The 18,454-nt window shown below is 62.1% G+C and overlaps 1 protein-coding gene across 5 annotated transcripts in view; it reads left to right on the plus strand.

Annotated features, from left to right (window-relative positions):
- GSE1 (Gse1 coiled-coil protein) overlaps positions 1 to 18,454 on the plus strand; it is a 265,027-nt gene that overhangs the window by 214,454 nt on the left and 32,119 nt on the right. For all 5 annotated transcript variants that reach the window (XR_001138178.1, XM_012661273.1, XM_012661274.1 and 2 more), the window contains exon 2: positions 16,008 to 16,226. Coding sequence is in view for 4 of the 5 variants with exons in the window: in XM_012661272.1 (XP_012516726.1) it covers positions 16,008 to 16,226 (219 nt within the window). In the remaining variant the exon portion in view is untranslated. The remainder of the gene's footprint in view (positions 1 to 16,007; positions 16,227 to 18,454) is intronic.

Below are 18,454 nucleotides of genomic sequence, written 5' to 3' on the forward strand. Positions count from 1 at the left end.
TGTGGGGTTGGCTTTTGTCACTCTGGCAGCAGGAGGGGAAGGGGGAAGCTGGTGCCAGCCACGGTTTTGACACTTGGAGTTTTCTTCCCTCAAGCCTGGAGAGCAGTGCTATTTGGTCCCTGCGTGGGGGAGGTTGGGAGGCCTGTCCTGTTTCCAGGTACGGTCATATCTGTGAGGCTGGGCGCCGAAGTGTGCAGGCCTGGACCTGTCGGGGGACAGCCTTTAGTATCCTGGCATGTCAGGGTTGAAAGGGGTTTGTAGCTCTCCTCATGTGGTGTCTTAAAATTATTCGTGGCCAGGCTTTCCAGAGCCCAGTTAAGCCACAACCTCTGGGTTCCTGGCTCGGGCCTGCAGGTTTTCCGGAGCTCCCAGGTGGTTCCAATGCACGAGCTGGGGCCAGGATCAGCGCCCCTAATAGGTGAGCAAACTGAAGCTCAGAGAGGCGTGGGGCTGGCACGAGCTCCCAGCCAGAAGCTGACCCCTTTGGAAGCCTCTGGTGGCCTTGGCAGAGCTGTCCCCTCTGGCAGTGCTGTGGCTGCCGAGTCACTTCCCTGTCTCTGGGGGAAGTTCAGGGGCTGCAGATCTGAGAGTTCCTTGTGGTTTGGGAGCAGAAGCCAGGCCTGCCTCTGGGCGCAGCATGTCTCGCCAGAGGAAGAGCACAGTCTGCACAGCACCGCTCCGTGGCGGGCCCGGGTTGTGCACTGCCAAGCTTGAAACTGCCCTCCCCTTTGAATCCCAAGCCCCCCTTGGGCCTCTGGGCAAGCGCCGTCCCCACCCTCCCCTGCTCTGAAGGGGGCGGGGTCTTTGGCGGCTCCTCCTTTTCGAGAAGAGCACAGGTGAGCTGAGACCTGGCTGCTACCTTTTTTCTTGCCCCCAGGAGCTCACAGGGGCTTGTGGAGTCAGCTAGCAAGGCCGGTTTTTCCTGGCCCCGTCCGAAGCCTTGGAATTCCCAGCCTGGGTTACTCGAAGTCCAAAGGCGGGTTGAGCTGGGGCTGGATGGAAGCCCTCTCTGGGTAGCACGTTAATTGCCTCTGTTGTGGCAACAGCAGCGTCCTCCAAAACCGCAGGCTACGTGAGGCCGGCCTGCCTCCCTCCCGCCTTCCCCTCCCTCTCCTGGTGTGCTGGGAGAGCTGTTTTCTTAACCTGCAGAGATCCGTGTTTCAGGTGACATTTCATCTTGGTGACTGCGCTGAGACTAGCCGTCTCGCTTTAATTTCTCCCCCCGTGGAGTCTCAGATCTTGGTGGCCTCGCCGAGTGCGGCGTGGGACGCCGTGCTTCTGGCTCTACTTCCACACACGCTGGCCTTTCTCCCCGGCTGAGGCCACAGCCTGGGAGGTGACGTCTCTGAGTGTTCCTGTCAGTGAGAATTTATTGAGTGCCTCCTCTGAACCCAGCCGTGTGCTCGCCGCCGGGAGGTGTACAGACAGATAAAACAGGAGCGCGTCCAAAAGCAGCCCTTTGCACGCCTGCCAGACGCGCACTCGGGGGCCTTTTAATCTTGCTTCTGCAGCTCAGTCCCCCACCAGCCTCCTCTCTCACGTCCTCCGCTCCAGCCAGACGGAACTGCGCGCCGTTCACGCTGCTCCTGCGTTTGGCCGAGTCCCTGTCCCTGCCCAGGCTGCCCCCTCTGCCTGGCACTGTCCGTTCAGCGCCAGGTCCCGCCTGTCCCTGAGGCCATCCATCTGCCCCTCCCTACCTGACGCCTCTGTCGCCCTGCCCGCCCCCGTGTCTGGAGGTTCAGCGGGGAAGCTGCCCACGGGGAAGTGAGAGTGGAGGCCGGGCCGGGGGGACCGGTTGCAGATACGGAGGGGCCAGAGCCCCAGATGAACTCCGGGTTTGCCAGCACCTGACAAGGGATCGGGCTGAACTTGAGGCTTTTGTGGGGTCCCCGTGGAACTTGGAGGTTTCTGGGAGAGACTGGTATTCAGCTGAGGAAGGAGGTGGAGGAAGCGGGGTGCCTCCAGCCCAGGGGTCTCAGGCCTTCTTGGCTGCACTTCAGAATCCCCTGCCCCCGGCTGTCCCCTGGCTAGCGAAGGCCACAGCTCTGGGGTGGGGCCTGGGCATCTGTGGTCTTTAAAACCCCCTAGGTGATGGCAGTGGGCAGCCAGAGCTGGGCTCCGGAGCTCTGCTTCCTCCTAGCTTCCTAGTCACCTGAGGGGTGGGGCAAGGGCTTTTTAAAGGGCCTTCTGTTGGGGGGAAGCTGTGGATTAGGAGTTGCCCCCCTGAAGAAGGTGGGCTTCTGCTATTTAAGGAGACCCAGGAAGCCAGAGAACGCCCTGTTTGCCCCAAAATTGGATGGAGAAACCTAGTGACTCAAAATGGACACCCGCACCCCACCGCTGGGACTGTGCACCTCTCACCATGGCTGGTCATGGGTGTCTCTGAGCCTTGTGTTAACCCCAGGTTGAATCCTGAAGGTAGCCCTCCGTACCTGGCCCAGGTGTGCTTTGAGCCTGTCTCCTAGAGGGGCCTCCAAAGGCAGAGCTGTGCTGAGGTGGTTGCATTCTGCGTCCATTAGCTCTCTGGCCGAGCCTTCTGGTTCCGGAACCAGTTCCTCCAGCTGGAGAACTCGACGTGTCTGGGGAGTTGCGTGTTGCCGGGGCTTTGGGGTTGCTAGACCAGGGTGGGCACGTGGGGCGGGAGGGGGCTGCAGATGGTGACACAGACCTTCCCACTTTTCATCGTCACCCCCTACCCCCCTCGGTTTTCTCATCTGTAAATCAGGGAAGCAGCAGAGGCTTCTTAGTCAAGGGTGAGATGCCGTGATATCTGCCCGTGCCCTGGGTGGGTGAATGACGCACGCAGGTAAGGGCTGAGGCGCCCTGGGGCACGGGGTGAGCTCCCAGCAAGTGTCACCTGTCACTGTGTTCACAGTCTCCACATCTGCCTGTAGCTTAACCTGCGTGACCTTGGGCACGTGTCTTCTGGGCCTCGGTTTTCTCATCTGTGAAATAGGAATAACAAATAACGTTACCTCCGTCCTTGGGCTGTTGAGGGTTCAAGGCTTTGTTATTAATACAAAGTGCGCAGGGCAGCACCTGGCGCGAGACAGGCTCTGCGAGTGCTTGCTGGTACTCCCGGGGTTTCAATTTATAAAACTGAAAAGGCTCTGTCCCCTACCCTTACCCCTTGCAGTATCCGGGGTGGATCCCCCCAAGACTGGAATTGCTCTTTCTGCTCAAAGACTTAAGGTGCTGATCCTTTACTGCTGGCGCTTTAGCCACCAAGCGTGTGGTTCTAGGGCCTCACCCACCCCCCTGGGCTGCCAGGGTCTCGAAGCTGGGTGAACACGTACCCGCTGGAGGCCGAGGTGGGGCTCTGGGTCTGGGTGGAGGGAGGCGCTTTAGCAGATGGCCGCCCTTCCCCCAGCCCTGCCCTTCCTGCGCTCAAATGGTGGGTCTGTGGCCGCAGGCAGCAATAAAAGGTATCGATCCGTGAGGTTTTGGTCAGAGCGGTATCGACGTTGGACAGGTTAAGCCGTCCCGAAGGAAAATCTATGTGTCAAGGTGAGGACGACAGCTTGCAAGTGGGGGCAGGCCGGGGCCCGGGGCCGTGGCCTTCGGGGCTTGCTCTGTGCTAACCTCATGTCTCTTCCCTTCCGAGGGCTGCCAGGGTCCAGGGGCGCCCAGCGGCTCGCCACCCCGCCCGCGTGGGGACCTGGAGGGAGGGATGGCACCTTCATGGTCTGCGATCCTCCCAGGGCGGGGGGTCTGTGTGCCGGGCAGGTCTCGAGCCCGGTCTAGGCGTTGTGTCTGGGATTTAGTGGCCAGGTGGGAAAACTCGTCCGTGTCTCTGTGTCTAGAGGCGCTGCGACCTCCCCGGTCGAGGCCAGCGCCAGCCATGACGGTCAGTCACACGCTGCGTGCCCAGGCGTGGAGGTGTCGCTGGCACTCCTAGTTTCATCTTCCCTTGGGGGTCTGACTTGCCAGGTAGAGATTATCCCCATTTAACCATTAATCCAGGAAGAAAGGGGCCCCCTGAGGGATTCATCCACCTGCCTGAAGGCTCACAGCTGGTAAGCGGCGGAGAAGGGACAGAGGAAGCCAAGCCGCGGACTCCAAAGCGCGGCCTCCTGTCTGGGCTGCGAATCTCTGTAGCCTGGAAAGGAGCTGGCGGGTCTGCAAGGCCCTGTGTAAACTGGGATTCTTCACCCAGCCTTGGGATGTGAGTGGATTCTTCCAACTCCCAGTGTACATTTATCTTTGAGTGTATTTCTGTAATGTTTTGCATTTGACATGTGGTATTTTATCCGTTCGCTTAAATACATGAGCATCCACTAGACAGCCCAAGCTACACCGGGTGGTGAAGACGCAGCGCTGAACACAGTTAAAGCTGAAATTCGTAGCCAATGGGGAACATCGGAGAGAATTCTCCGTCCCAGGCTGCGGAGCTCTGTGGTCATCCTCTGCGGCTCTTGTGGCTGCCTGGGCAGGTGTCCTGCCTGGCCCTTCGTCTCTGAGCTGTTGGGGGACGTACGTCGACGGTCTCTGGAAAGAGATTCCTGGTCTGTTCTGTGCTGGGGTTTGCAGGGGAGCAGAGGTGTGGGCTGAGAATGTATCTGTTTTAAATCAAACTTCTTGTCTAGGCCTCTCTTTCTGAACACATTGTCTTAACGTTTTGCAACTTGCAGTTTCCACCTAAGTATATGTCCTATAAGACTTTATGAGACTAAGAAAGTTACTCCTTCCGTAGTGGGGATGCCAGACCCCCCGAACTTGTCACTTAGGCACAGGGAGTCCATTTTAAATAAGTAGCTGGTTTTCGAGTGGGAGCTGGTAGGACCTGTCGAGTTGGTCGTAATCCGCTAACGGCTTGCTGTGTTCGGATGCCAGGGCTGGGGTTCCTCTAGCCGGCATGGCGGCGGCGTGGACTGTGGGGCTTCTCCCCTGGACTGTGGGGCTTCTCCTCGTCTGTGCCTGGGGCGTGTCTGCACACTCCTGGGACTGTTCTGTTGAATAGGTTCTGGCAAGGGGAACCAGCTGGGCATGAATGACCTGCCAAATGACCCTCCAAGAAAAGGTACAGGGGTGCTGACCTGCCCCCCTCTGCTTACCCACCCGACTCTGGCCATTGGAGTTCCCAACCCGCCACCTTTAGGAGAGGAGAAGGGTGAGAGGATCTTCTTTACTGGGCTGTTGCACGAGTCTTGGAGCTTTTGTTTGCCCCACCACAGGTCTCTGCCAACCCTCTTCCCACTGTGGTTTGAGGGTGGTCTGGGGGCGAAGACAGGCCACTAGCAAGAGCCGGTTCTGGGGCTCAGCTTCCCGCTCGCCTTGCTGGGAAACGTACAAGTTCCTCTTTAGAACTGTGTGCGTGTGCGTGTGCGTGTGTGTGTGTGTGTGTGTGTGTGTTTTGAGGGAAATTACAGAATTATTTAGACTTAGGCAGTCGGCCACTTGACAGTTGACACCGGATGTTGTGGCCAGCGCAGGAGACCACTTTGCCCTGGTTTGTGACTGTTCTGGGAGCTTTTCCCCGGTGGCCCCGTTCTGAAGTCCATCTTGGCTGCAGGGTGTAGTCGGTTTTTTCCAGTGAGGCGTTTAGTGATGTCTGGGCATGGCACGTGGGGCGTTGAAGGTGATATATGGGTCCGGAGGAGGGAACACCATCAGAACTTGAGGTTTCCCAGATCTCGCCTTGGACCCCCGTACCTTCTCGCCCAGGTGGTCACATTGGGGGAGGGTGTTAATACTCAGGATTGCTGTTTGGAGAACTCCGTGCTGCAGGCGTCCAGGACCTGGGTGCGTGGACGCTACACATCACGCGCACGTACCCCCGTGGGGTTCACAGCTGTGCTTCTGTGAACTGGGTAAAACCACATGTCACATGCAGCAGGTGTATTTTCCTGGGGAGAGGGTCTGGTCTGGCACTTTGAACCACCGTGAAAGTGAACCTTTTTGCAAGAGCAGGTAACCATTGTATAATCTGGGGCAAGTGCTGGCTTGAACGCACTGCCTCTAATGAAAGGGTTGACCTGCGTGGGTGGTCCCTGGCCCCAGGATGGAGGGGTTGACCTCTCCCTGGGGAATCCAAGTCCAGCCAATGCAGGGGTAACACCTGAGCTCAGGAGCCTGCAGGCGCCGTGCGCGTTTTCAGAGCTGGGGAGACCTGGCGCGGAGGAAGCTGGCCAGCCTGAGACAACAGGGAGGTGTGGGAACTCTGGCAACCTGGAGACTAAGGGACAACTGCCACTTGTCGGATTATGGGTTTTGCGGCTTCCATGGGTTTTGCGGCTTCTGGTTTTTCGAGACAAACTGAAAATCCTCATTTTGACTTCAAACCTCCTGTTTTAAAATGTTGCCCGTTGACTCTTCTTTAAACAACAGAATGAGTTCAGGCCAGATACAAACAGGTGGGTGGGCCAAAGAAGGCCTGCCTGGTCTTCCACCCCTCCCTTGTCCTGGTAGGGAAACTGAGGCTCAGACCATGTAGCAACCTGGAGGTCTGTGCCGAGCGGGGGGCAGCCTAGGAAACCTGTCCGGTTTTCCAGCCCTTGTTGCTTAACTCCAGCGCCGTCTGCTACGGCAGAACCACAGCTCTGGGCCTGGGGCGGAGGTTAAGGCTGGCTGAGCAGGGTTGCCTGGCGCCTGGCACGGGCACAGAGCACCGCTGGCATGGGTGTGGGCGCCCCCCACTGGAGGGAGGTGGCCCTCTCCAGTCCTCGCCGTCTCCTGGCCTCTGATGCTGCCCACTGGGGACCCTCGGCCCCTCTTTCAAGGCTGCTTGGCCCTCCGTGTCCCCTGTTCCTTGTGCGCACCCGCTGACAGGGCTGGGGACTGAGGGCCCCTCGGGCAGGGAGCTTCAGGGACGGGATCTGTCAGCGCAGGGACATGTGCCTCCCTCCCGCTCTCCATCCTAGGATAGCTTCCTGGTTCACCTGAAGGCTAGGGCAGGAGCGGGACCTGGGTTTCATAGGTCCCTTGTGAGCAAGTGTTTCAAACAGTGGCCTTTTTTTTTTTCCTGAGACAGAGTCTCACTGTGTCGCCCGGGCTAGAGTGAGTGCCGTGGCGTCAGCCTAGCTCACAGCAACCTCAATCTCCTGGGCTCAAACGATCCTTCTGCCTCAGCCTCCCGAGTAGCTGGGACTACAGGCATGCGCCACCATGCCTGGCTAATTTTTTCTATATATTTTTAGTTGTCCGATTAATTTCTTTCTATTTTTAGTAGAGACGGGGTCTCACTCTTGCTCAGGCTGGTCTCGAACTCCTGAGCTCAAACGATCCTCCCGCCTCAGCCTTCCAGAGAGCTAGGATTACAGGAGTGAGCCACCGTGCCAGGCCTCAAACAGTGGCCTTTTGACACCTTCCTCCCTCTGGCTCCGGTTCCCCCAGATCGGGTTCTGTCCTTCCGGCTCTAGCCCCCTTTCCTGCTGGCAGCCTGGGCCCTGCGGGCTCCTGGCTTGTCCTCCCACGGAAACTTGGAGGCCTCCGTGGCCTCGTCCTGGCCGGGTTGGGTTCCTCTCGGGGCCTCTCCTCTGCGCTGGACACCTTTGAGCCCGGCCGGCTGCCTGCACCTGGCGTCTCTGGAGGGAGGGTGGCGGTGCCCACTCAAAGGGCTTTGGAGAGCGGGGTGAGGCTGAAGGTGGCCTGGTTAGCCCAGGTGCCACGGCCAGGGTGCCTGGGCGCTACTCCCAGCCTCCAGCAGCTCCGGTGAGGACGCCCTCCAGCTGGGAGCCAGGGAAAACGGGGTTGGGGGCAGCCCCAAGCTCAGAGCCGCCTCCCTGCTTACTGGCTGTGTGCCGTCTCATCCTTGTTCATCCCATCTGCAAAATGGGCACAGCCGTGGGTGGGTGCCCAGTCAGCCACCAGCAGTCACAGGAATGAGAGCTGCCTGAGGGGGGCATTGCCAACGTCTTCTCATATTTAAAGGGAAATTGCCGGCACAGTGGTGAGGAAAGCTGGGTTTGCGTTCCTGCTTCTGAGCCCTTCAGCCTGTGAGCTAAGGGTGTGAATTTCTTCCAGCCTCAGTTTGCCCGTCTGTAGACTGGGGGTGAGAATCTGGCTGTGTGGAATGAACGAGTGGAAAGAGGTTTCCGGGCCCAGGGACTGCCAGGGCCACCGCCTCCGGGAGGCAGGCTGTGTGTGGAGCATGACATGGGGAATTCGGGGTCCACGGGGGCCCCCTGTCCTCCTCCCGGCACCAGCTGACACGGGGTGGCGGAGGAGCTGAGAATTGGGCACGCGGGTGAGTCTCTGTCCTCAGCTGAGCTGGGCAGCTGTGGCAGCTTGTGTCACCTTGCTGCTGGCACAGGGTCAGTTCACGGGTGACCTGGGAAGCAGGTAGTGAGCGCCCTGCAGAAGGTCACCTCCTGGCATCGTGACGTTGGGCGCCGTCTCCCCGGAGTTACGGCGCTGGACACTGACGCCAGCCTTGACCCAGCCTCCCGGCCCTTTCTTGGGTCCGTTTGTGCCCCGCTCCGAGGCCCCCCTCCCCCGCGGTCAGCCTGCCACCACATCTGTTGGCCTCTCCCTCCCCCCCTCCTGCTCTGCAGCCCTTCATCTGTCCGCGCACACGCAGCAGCCGCTTAGAATAATCGCGTCAAATGTCGCTGCCATCTGTTGCCTGACTTCCCGTCGTCACCTCCTCCATCCGGGAACCTCTGGGACTCCCAGTCTGTGGCCTTGAACCTCAGTCCCAGGACGGCCCTAGGCCTCCATCACCCGGCCTCCCAGGGCGCCGGCCCGGTGCCCAGCCTGTCCTCGCACAGCCCCCAGAGCCCCCTCGTTTGCCTTTAAACTGCTCTGGGCACCCACCCGGCAACCCCCTCCTGGGCCCCCAGTGCCACGGCACCGCCCGGAGCACCTGTGTGAAGGGCCTTTTCCGAACGCCTGTGCCCGTGTTAGTCCGCAGAGCCTGGGCTGGCAGGGGCAAGGCAAGGCTGGGGAGGAACCCGGGATGTTGCCGCCCTGCCAGTCACCCCTGCTCGCTGCAGGACTGTAGCTGCGAGGGTGTTCTGGTCTGGGGGCGAACGTGGGGTTCGCTGTGGCTGCCAGGGGACCCAAGAAATTTGCTTTAGAGATGGCTGCCCTGGGTGCTGGCCCCGTGCTGTGGGGGTCCTGGTGGACAGCACCCCCTGAGCTCCTGCCTGCCTTCCGACTCAGGAAGTGTGGCCCAGTGACAGGTCTGCATGGGGGGTGGCAGACTTGGAAAATAAGCCGCCTTTGTTATTCATTTTACTCCTGGGGGGGGTCTCCCCACCCCCACCCTTGGCCTTGTGTTTTCTCCCCTTCTGGTTCCGGGTCAGGCTCTGGGCCATCTGCCCTAGCGATTAGTGGTGGCCCTGGTGGCCCAGGCACGCTTGCCAGTTACTCAGGGCGTTGACCTTGCAAAGAGAGTCCAGTGCGGGGACTGGGGGCAACCTGGGGGGTGTCCGCAGTTGGGGAGAAAACACGAAGGCCACCCCTGTGCATCTGGCACAAGAAGACCTCTCTCTGCGGTCGCCCAGCCCCCTCTCCCGCCCCCGCCCCTGCCCCCGAGAAAAATTGCTTCACGCGGGTGAGCTCAGAACATGCCGAAGGCAAATGTAATAATGAATTTATTATGAAGCTGCCCGGGATCACGTGGCGCCACAGCCGCCCGGGTCTCTGCAGCAGGGTGACCCCAGCCTTGTTAGGGCTGCAGAAGCATCGCCCCTTTGGGGGCGCGGGGATCGCGGGGGCGGGCGTGGGGGGCCCTGAGCCGGGGGACGCTCTTTATTTGTTCACAAACATTTCTTTCTGCGTTAATGAAAAATTACCAAGAGGGGTGATTAGAGAATCCAGGTCCAGATTGCGCGCACGGGGCCTGGAAGTGAAGCCCTGCTGGGCCCGGCCTCACGGGGTGTAATTACCCCAGGGGGGGCTGTCGGGGGAAGGGGCGGATTGGTGCTTGAACCGGGACCCAGCAGAAAATTCATCTCGGCTATTAGCTTGTAATTACAGAGCATGGAGGGAGCAGGCCCGAGGTCTGGTGGCGGGGACGAGCAGGGATGAAAGGAAGCGGTAATTACGGGATCCGCGGGAGGCTGGGAGGGCCGCGACGCCTGCTGATTAATAACGCCCTCCGCCCTCGCCCGCCTCCGCGTGGGGGAGGGGCGGGCCTGCCGTACTTAATGGGATATTAGAGGCCTCCCCCCGCCCCCACAGCCCCGCTGTTCCGAGGGTTTGGACAGCAGGCGAGCCCGTCTGGGGTCTGTTCTGAAGCACTGAGAACAAGGAGGGTTTCCGGAAAACATCACCTCCCTCTGCCAGCCAGGCTTCCCCCTCTCCGCTGGGATTTTGCCTCCTTTTCTTCCTGGCTTTTTTTTCGTTAAAGCGTTGTGCTGTTTGTGACCATATTAGAAGCCTCGGCAGAGAGTAGGAGAAAGTATTGATGAAAGAAACCGCGTGTTGGTAGGGGCAGTGGGGGATGCGCCCTGTGGTTCCGGGAGAGAGCGATCTCTGCACTCCGGCCTGCCCTGCCAGGGAAAGGGGGGCCCAGTGCTTTTTCGCGGCGCTGGTAGCGGGTGGTTTATTCTCTTTCCTGCCCTCTGGCTTTGGCAGCAGCCTGTGGGCTCTCAGCTCTGCCGCGCAGACTGGCTGGCCCAGATGGGCTCTGGAGGGGTCTGGGGAGCGGAAAGCTGAGGCTCTCTTTGGTGGGGGCGATACGTTCCCTGGCCCGCTTGCCGCTTGATTTGCAGGTGCCCAGGGCTGAGGAACCTGTAGGTGGCTGATGTGGCAGCTTTTTTTCCCCTGGGGAATCAAGGTGGCAGCTGACAAGGGCAGGAAGGAGCCTGTCCAGCCCAGCACGGGATGTCAATCAGAAGGCAGGGAGGCCCCCTGCAGATCCGGTCCACCTAGACCCTGGGCTCATTTTTTTTCCCTGCTGAGCTGCACATGTCAAGAGAGCTTGTACAGTGCTGAGACAGCCCCCGGCCCGCATCCATCACGGCCTTCACACAGTGGAGCTTATTCCCAGCTGTTAGGATAATGAATTTACATGAGCTGATAATGTAGACAAGAATTCAGTCAATGGCCAGGAGCACAAGTTAATAAATACCTCTCTAATGAGGGCAGGGGGTGCTCTCTCCCAGGGCCTCCCCTCCCCTCCCGCCCAGCTGCCCCCGGGCCTCCATGGACACCTGGGCATCTGCCCTGGCCTCGGCTAGAGAACACCTATGGGGTGAGGCCCACCTCTGCCTCCCTGGTGTGCAGGGGTTTCGTCCTGAGGCCCATGGTGTAGGACACAGGGTGGCCCTGAGGCCGTGTCCACCCCCAGCAGGCCCAGGGTGACCTTTCATGGGGTCTCTGGGTCCCCCAGTTTGGCCTCCTGTCCTAGCGTGGAGGGAGCTGCCCCCGGGCTGCTGTGTCCCCTCCCCTCGCGCCTGGCGCACACACGCCGAGGAGAAATGCTAATTTTAGACTCCCCTAATGAAGCTGCTCATTTGGAATTCTATTTTAAGTGACCTGACATCAGCAGAGCAGCTCCCAGGCTCTCAGCTCCTCCGGAGCCCGCGGCTGACACCGTGGTGGGACGCTGGCTTTGGGGGACCCCCAGGGACCTGGGAGGCTGGACCCAGGGCTGGAGGCTGCCAGCGGGGCCTGGGGAGCGGGTGCTGGGCTCTGTTGGAGGTAGGGGGTGTGGCGGATGCCGTCAGGATGCCAGCAGGACCGTGATGTGGACCTGGGGACCAAGGGTGGGCGCAAAGGGCTGCCCTGCCTTCGAGACCTGGTCACCAGGGACAAGCGGGAGCTGTGGGTTCCGGCTCCATAGGGGCACCCTGGTTCCCGTGGTCCCGTTCCTGGGCCGGGCGGTCTGGTGCTCTTGTGGGTGGTACTGACTTAATGCCGTCGAGCCACGGTCCCTTTGAAGGTCCCTGCTTTTCAAAAACCTGGTTCACTGCAGAAAAATTAGACCGTAGAGACAAAAAGCACAAAAACGAAAGAGAAAATTATTCCTCCTGCTGCCATCTGAAGCTCCCACCAGCACCCCTAAGGTGTGTGTGCCACGTGGGGCCCAGCCTGGGCTTTGCACTGTGGCCGCAGCCCGTCTGCTGTGCCCACCCCGTGCGTAGCTGGTAGTCAGCGCAGGTCTGCCCATGTGGCCACCTGGCCAGCTCGTCACAAAGGCCACGGGGCAGGGGCTTGGCACCTGCTCCCAGACCTTCAGGACGGGGTCACCAAGAGGTGTAGTGACCATGAAGCACCCTGTGTCTCCCCCATCTTTCCTGGTGGCGTGTGCTGTGGGCTTCAGGGCAGGGTAGAGCCAGCTACCCAGCCCACACCAGGGATCAGCCACCTCCCGCAGCCCTGGTGCGGGTCTGCAGCTGACCCCTGACCAGCTTCTGTCAGAGGGGACACGGGCAGTGTGTCCGGGTGATGCCAGCCCCTCTCCCTGCTGTCCCTTGGATCTGAGCCTGCCTTGTCCCATCTGTAAAATGGGCACGATGGCATCTGTCTCTTAGGGTGGTCAGGATTTGGGAAGAGGTGGCTGGTTCTCTAAGGAATGTGGGAGAAGAAGCGGGTAGTTGACGATCTCTGCTGGCATCGGAGGGACACATTCTAGAGACTCCGTAGGTAGGGCACGGAGGACTTATTTGCAGATAGTTGCACTTCTTGGTCTCCTACTGGAAGAGGGAGACGGGGTGGCCGGAGCGAGAGTGTATGGTGACGTTCGCTGTGTCGGTTACCTGGTGCCGCGTAACAAACCATCCTAAACTTAGTAGCTTAAACAGCAAACCTTCATTATCTCAGTTTCAGTGAATCAAGAATTCGAGAGGCACGGCTGGGTGGTTCCGGCTCAGTCTCCGAGGCTGTGAGGAGGCTGTTGGGTGGGGCCGCGGTCTCATCTGACGGGGTTGCGGGGGGGGTCCCTGACTGCCGGCTGGCGGCCTCAGTTTTGTCCCACATGGGGTTCTTCACGGACTGCCGGAGCATCCGCGGACGCGGCAGCTGACCACCCTCTGCTCGATTAATTTGAGAGAGGAAGTCCCACCTCGGAAGTCACAGACTGTCAACTTGTAGCGTAATCTGTTCATCAGAGGTGAGTCGCTAAGTCTGGCCCGCACTTGGGGGATGCGTCTCTACCTCTTGAAGAGATGAGAGAGAGACTTCGTAGGTGTTCTAAACCGCTGCAGTCGAATACGTTTGAGCTTGCGTGTGAGCGTCCGTGCTGTCGACGGGACCCGGGGTTGGGTCTCGGGCTGGTGCCGCAGTGAGCCGCAGCAGCGCTGGGTCCGGCCCAGGGAGCGGGGTTCAAGTCCCAGACCTGCTGCTCCACCGACTGTGTGACCTCGGACCAGTCTTAGGACATCTCCTGGCCTCGGTTTCCCCGTCCGCACTCTGTAGGCCTCCTGGGGTTGGGGGACAGCTGCGAGGGGTCAGGGAGGGGGGGTGGCAGGTGGCAGCTCTGCCCCAGCAGCCTGTCCTGGGCTCCTCGTTGGGCTGTTCGGAGAGGTGACCCGACCCGTCTGTGTGACCTCCGAGGACTGCTGGGAGTCCCCCGGGGGGCTTTGTGTGCCTGGGGCCCCTGCTCACACCCTCGTCTCCTGGGCAGCCCCTTGTGAGGATAGGGCCTGCCTTGCGGTAGGTTCCTGCGAGGCTGGGGCTCCATCTTATGCCACTGTGTTATTTCTAGACAACCCCCCCATAAAATCCCCATCAGCCTGCTCTGTGGGTGCCAAGTGACGGGTGCTTCGGTGACGGCTGGCACCTGAGGTCTTCTGCGTCGCCCGTGGCAGCTCCGTGCACGGCCCCATCTCTGGGCGACCCCTGCAGGCGGCTCTGGTCTCCACCCGCCCAGGGGGTCCTCTGGGTCATCCTTCGCCAGCCGCCGCCAGCTGCTCAGGGTCGCGGAGCCGGTCAGCAGGAGGGCTCTCGGGCAGGGCGCCCACCCAAAGCAGCCCACGGGCTTCTGATGCCACGTGACTCTCCCCAGGTGGGGTGGGCAAAACAAACCCTGCGGTTGGACGCGGGCTTCTGCCCCCACCAGCTGACGGGACGTCTGTAACCACAGTCGACCCGGGCACGCGCCGGGCAGGTGCCGACGCCCCTCAAGTCTGTCGGATCCAGCAGTCCTCGAGGGGTGACCTCGTGGGGTGGCTCTGTTGTCCCCATTTTACAGATAAGGAGACTGAGGCTGGGAGAGGCAGTGTAACTTGCCTGGGGTCACAGCCAGAAGCAGCCCAGCCTGGGTTCGAGCCCCAGGAGTGTGGCGGCTCTGACCTCCTGCCCCAGCTGGGCCCCTCGCCTGTGTCCACGGGAGGAGGGAAGGAGCCACACACAGGAGGAGGTGCCGGGGGAGCCAGGTGCCCGTCGGGGGAGCGGGCAGAGGCTGGGACAGTATATATCGTTGAGCACGGTGGTGGGGGGCTGGGCAGGAGCAGAGCTGGCCGAGGAAGGGCTCTTGTCAGAAACTTGCGTTTTCTGGAAATCAGGCTGCTGGCAGGGACCTCGCGCCCTCCCGGTCCTTGGCCTCCCGCGCTGGGCTGGGAGCTGCTGCGGAGAAGCAGGGTGGGGCGTGGGGGGGTCGGCCTCCTGGCGCCCGCATGGCCTGCCACAGCACAGGGGCTCGCGTGGGGGCCTTTGTTTCTGAGGTACCGGCTGTGGGAGCGGATGGCGGTCCTCGAGCTCTGTCCCAGCGTCACCCACACCGCCCACGCTCCTGGAGGGTTCTCTTCTCCCCGCGGAGAAGGTGGTGGCCAGCCGGGCCTGGTCCTCTGGGACCCACGTCTGGGGCGTGGCCCCTGGGGGCAGCAGGTGGGCAGGGGACGTCTCTGGTGTCCTTCCGCTGTCTGTTCACTGTGTGCGCCCCTCGTCTTCCCTCCCCGCCGGCCCACAGGGATGGGGTGGAGACCGGTTCCAATTAGACTTGTCACCTGGATGCGGAATCCGGCAGAGGTGAGGTGGGCTCTGGGGGTCCCCTCCCTCGCCCCTGCCCCGTGGGCAGCGCACGTTCTGCCTCTCCTGTGTCCCCAGGCGTCTCCCACTGTCCCCCTCTCCAGGCGATCTCGAGCCCTCCTCCCAAGCGTCCGTCTGGGGTTGGGAAGTTAATTTGCTCCTGCCTGTGCACGACCCTGTCGCCCCCTTGCCCCTAGATGCTGTGACGTGGGGCGGGCGGCCTCCCAAGAGGACGGGGGTGTTAATGGAAACTTCATTATGGTGGGCTCGTCCTCCCTCCCAGGATGGAGCTGGGCCTTTAGTGATTGGGCCACGGGGTGGAAGGAGGCAGCCTCTTGGGGGACTGGGGGTGTGGGGAGGTGGCCGAGTCGCACCCAAACATTGTGTGATGTCACCCCTGACGGCTCAGACCTGCGGCTGCTGCTCTGTCTTCAGGCTGGTGAACTTGGCCCCAGGAGGGAGCGGAGGTTCCTAGGCCGCATGGCGGTTTGGTTTGCAGCCTCCTGTATCAGCCTCCCCAGGCGGAGTCTGTGCCCGGCGGGGACCACGGGGGGTCTGGAGGGAGCTGAGTCCTCTCCCTTCTCCCTGTCAGCCTGCCCATAGGGCCCGTTCTCGGGGACCCGCCAGGGGTCCCTGCTGACAGCCCGTGTGGCCATGGCCGCGTATGAGCCTCAGTTTCCCTCTCTGTAATGTGGGGCGGTGTGGTGCCAGCCTCACCAAGAGCGCTGCCCCAGGTGCCTGGCAGTTAGGTACTTGCTGCGGGCTTGTCTGTTAGCGTCTTTCCTCCGGCTGTGCCCCGTCCCGCCGGCACTTTTCTCTGTGTTCCGAGAACTCGGGCTCTATCCCCTCACCCTGTGCCTTGGTCCCCCTCCTCCGTGCCCTCTGATGGTCTGGGACCCGGCAGGTGACGCTTTGAGATTCTCAGCGGCCGCCCCGGACGGGTGGTGGGACCGCTGGCCTCTGGGGACGCAGGTCTGCTCTCTCTGCAGTGCTCCCTCTGTCCTGCTCTTGCCTGTCCTCCGGGAGCCCCCAGGCCCGCCCGCTCCCTGCATGCTGCCTGCCGGCGCCGCCTGCCCTGGGCCCGTGGACCCCGCTCTGGTGCTGGGCGCTGCTGCTCTCCGGGTGACCTGGTTCTTCTTTTCCTGTTTCAGGCATGAGCCATGAGCCCAAGTCCCCTTCACTAGGGATGCTTTCCACCGCGACCAGGACCACCGCCACCGTCAACCCCCTCACCCCCTCGCCGCTCAATGGCGCCCTGGTGCCCAGCGGCAGCCCCGCCACCAGCAGCGCGCTGTCGGCCCAGGCCGCGCCGTCCTCCAGCTTTGCCGCCGCGCTGCGCAAGCTCGCCAAACAGGCGGAGGAGCCCAGAGGTAAGAGGCGCCGCCGGGCTGCGCGTGGGGGGCGCCCACCCTTCCTGCCCAGCCCTCCTGTGCAGAGCAGGTGCCGCGGTGCTGGGACCAGCTGTCGCGAGAGCCTGGAGGCGGTGCTCAGAGGCCGTGCTCAGAGGCCAGACAGAGCCTCCCCGTGGCCCCAGCTTGCTTGGCAGCAGCGGGCTGTCTCCTCGCACCGCTGCGCTCTGGCTCTGGCCCGCCCCGCACCTGCGCTTTGCTCCTGCGCTTCCCTCTCTGCCCTGCTGCCTCTGTCCCTCCTGGGCTCCAAGAGCCACCACAGGGGTGTCCTGCCAGCCACTGGAGTCCCAAGAGGCTTCGGAGGGAGTGTTGGGGCCCCAGTACCTCTCCCTGGGTCCGCCATCCTACATCCCGTGCCTGCTCCAGGCTTCGACACCTGCTCCGAAGGTGGCAGAGAACATGGTGTCTCCAGAAACACACTGGTCCTGTAGCAGGGCCTCTGGGACGGCGGCCTCCGCCGCTTTTAACTCCCTGAGGCAGAGGTTGTGGGGCAGCATGGACAAGTGGCCCCCTGGCTTTTGGTGGCAGTTGGGTGGTGACATGCTGTGTGACTTGGGGCGAGTGCCGACCCTCTCTGAGCCTCAGTCTTCCTCTTTGGGCAATGAGGCTCTGTCAGCCCCTTTCAGGCCCAGCTTTGGGGCACTTCTTAGGGCCACGGTGACCTGTCGGCTCCTGTGTTGGTGCCTGTTGGACAGGTGGGGGCAGTTTACGGCTGGAAGGCTTGGCCCCGTGGGGTCTGCCTGGCCTCTCGGACTCCTGGGCTCACTGCTCAGAGACAGGGGCCAAGGAAGGGGGCCCCCGGCGCCGCTGCCTGACGGTCTGCCTCGCTCCAAGGGTCCAAGGCTTAGGATCCCGGCTTCCAGGGCTGCCCGGGGCTCCCACAGAGCACGCGTGCGGGAACCGCGTCGTTTCTGCGTCCTGGGGTCCGGCTCAGTGGACGGGACATTCGCCCTGACTGGGGCAGGCTGGCGCTTTCCTCATGTCGGAGTCACCTCTTCCCAGGTCCTCTCTGGTACTGGTCGCTGGGGGTTGGGGGTGAAGGGAACGAGCCTGGTGTTGACAGTTGGGGGACACTGGCCCAAGAGGGGGACAGTTGCAGCCTGGTTTCTCTACCACCAGGGAGCACCCCCTTGCCTCCTGGCTCCACGCCGTGCAGCGCGGAGGCGGGGCTGCCGGCAAACCCTGGACGGCTGGGTTGCTCGGGCCCCACCTGCGTCAGGCCGGGCAGCCGTGGGCAGATGCCTCGGAGGAGGAGGAGGAGGAGGCAGCAGGCTTCCTTTTGGGGCCACGGAGGCCCCCAGGCCCTGGACGGCTCACAAGGTGGCTGGCAAGCGCTGCTGCCGAGAGACCCTGGGGGACCACGCGGCAGGAGGCGAGCTGGGGCCGGGACTCGGCCTTCTTAGGAGGCTTCGAGAAGGGGCGGCAGCTCCTGCACTGGCCGTCTCATTTCCCCACCTTCCAGAAGGCAAGAGAATCGGGGCTGGCACAGGCTTTCAGAGACCGGTCGGCACTCAGGACGCGGCTTGTGCCGAGGCGGGGGCACCCCCAGGCGTCCAGGAGCTGTGTTCCCTTTGGGCTCCAGCCCCAGGGTGACTCTGCAGAGGATGTGGTCGTGGAAGGGCCGGTTTCCCCCTCGCCCAGGAAGGCAGTGGAGAGGCCTGCAGCCAGGGGCCGCGGGCGTCGCGGCAGGAGCCCGCCTCGAGGGGCGTTCGGTTCCTCCCTGTGGCCCCAGGCCGGGACGGTGGGCCAGCGGGCAGCTCGAGGCCAGCGCTGCCGGTCCTCCCCGGCTGGGAACGCAGTGTCCTGTGGAGCAGGAGGGCACAGTTAGGAGGCCACGCTCAGCGGCTCCGGGCCCTGTTCGTGGGACACGCCTAGTGACACCCTGGGAAGGGGCCAGGGACTCGGCGGGGGAGAGGGAGGAGAGCGGCGCACGTCACTCGCGTGCTCCCGAGTCGTCCCCTGACTGAGATGGGAGAGCCGAGGTCTGGGGGCTTGGTGTCCGCAGACGGGGGCAGGACCTGGATCCTGGGACACCTGATGCAGACACTGTGGCCTGGGCCCCTGTCTCACACCTGGATGAGCTTTGGATGAGCCCAAGCTCGCTGACGCCAGTGCGTGAGTCCCCACGTGGTCGGCCCTATCGGGCGTTGGTTTGACCTGGTGAGGAAGGACTCGGCTGCGCCTCCAGT

The sequence above is a fragment of the Propithecus coquereli genome, unplaced genomic scaffold (genome assembly GCF_000956105.1).
Source record: "Propithecus coquereli isolate 6110/MARCELLA unplaced genomic scaffold, Pcoq_1.0 Scaffold701, whole genome shotgun sequence".
NCBI lineage: Eukaryota > Metazoa > Chordata > Mammalia > Primates > Indriidae > Propithecus > Propithecus coquereli.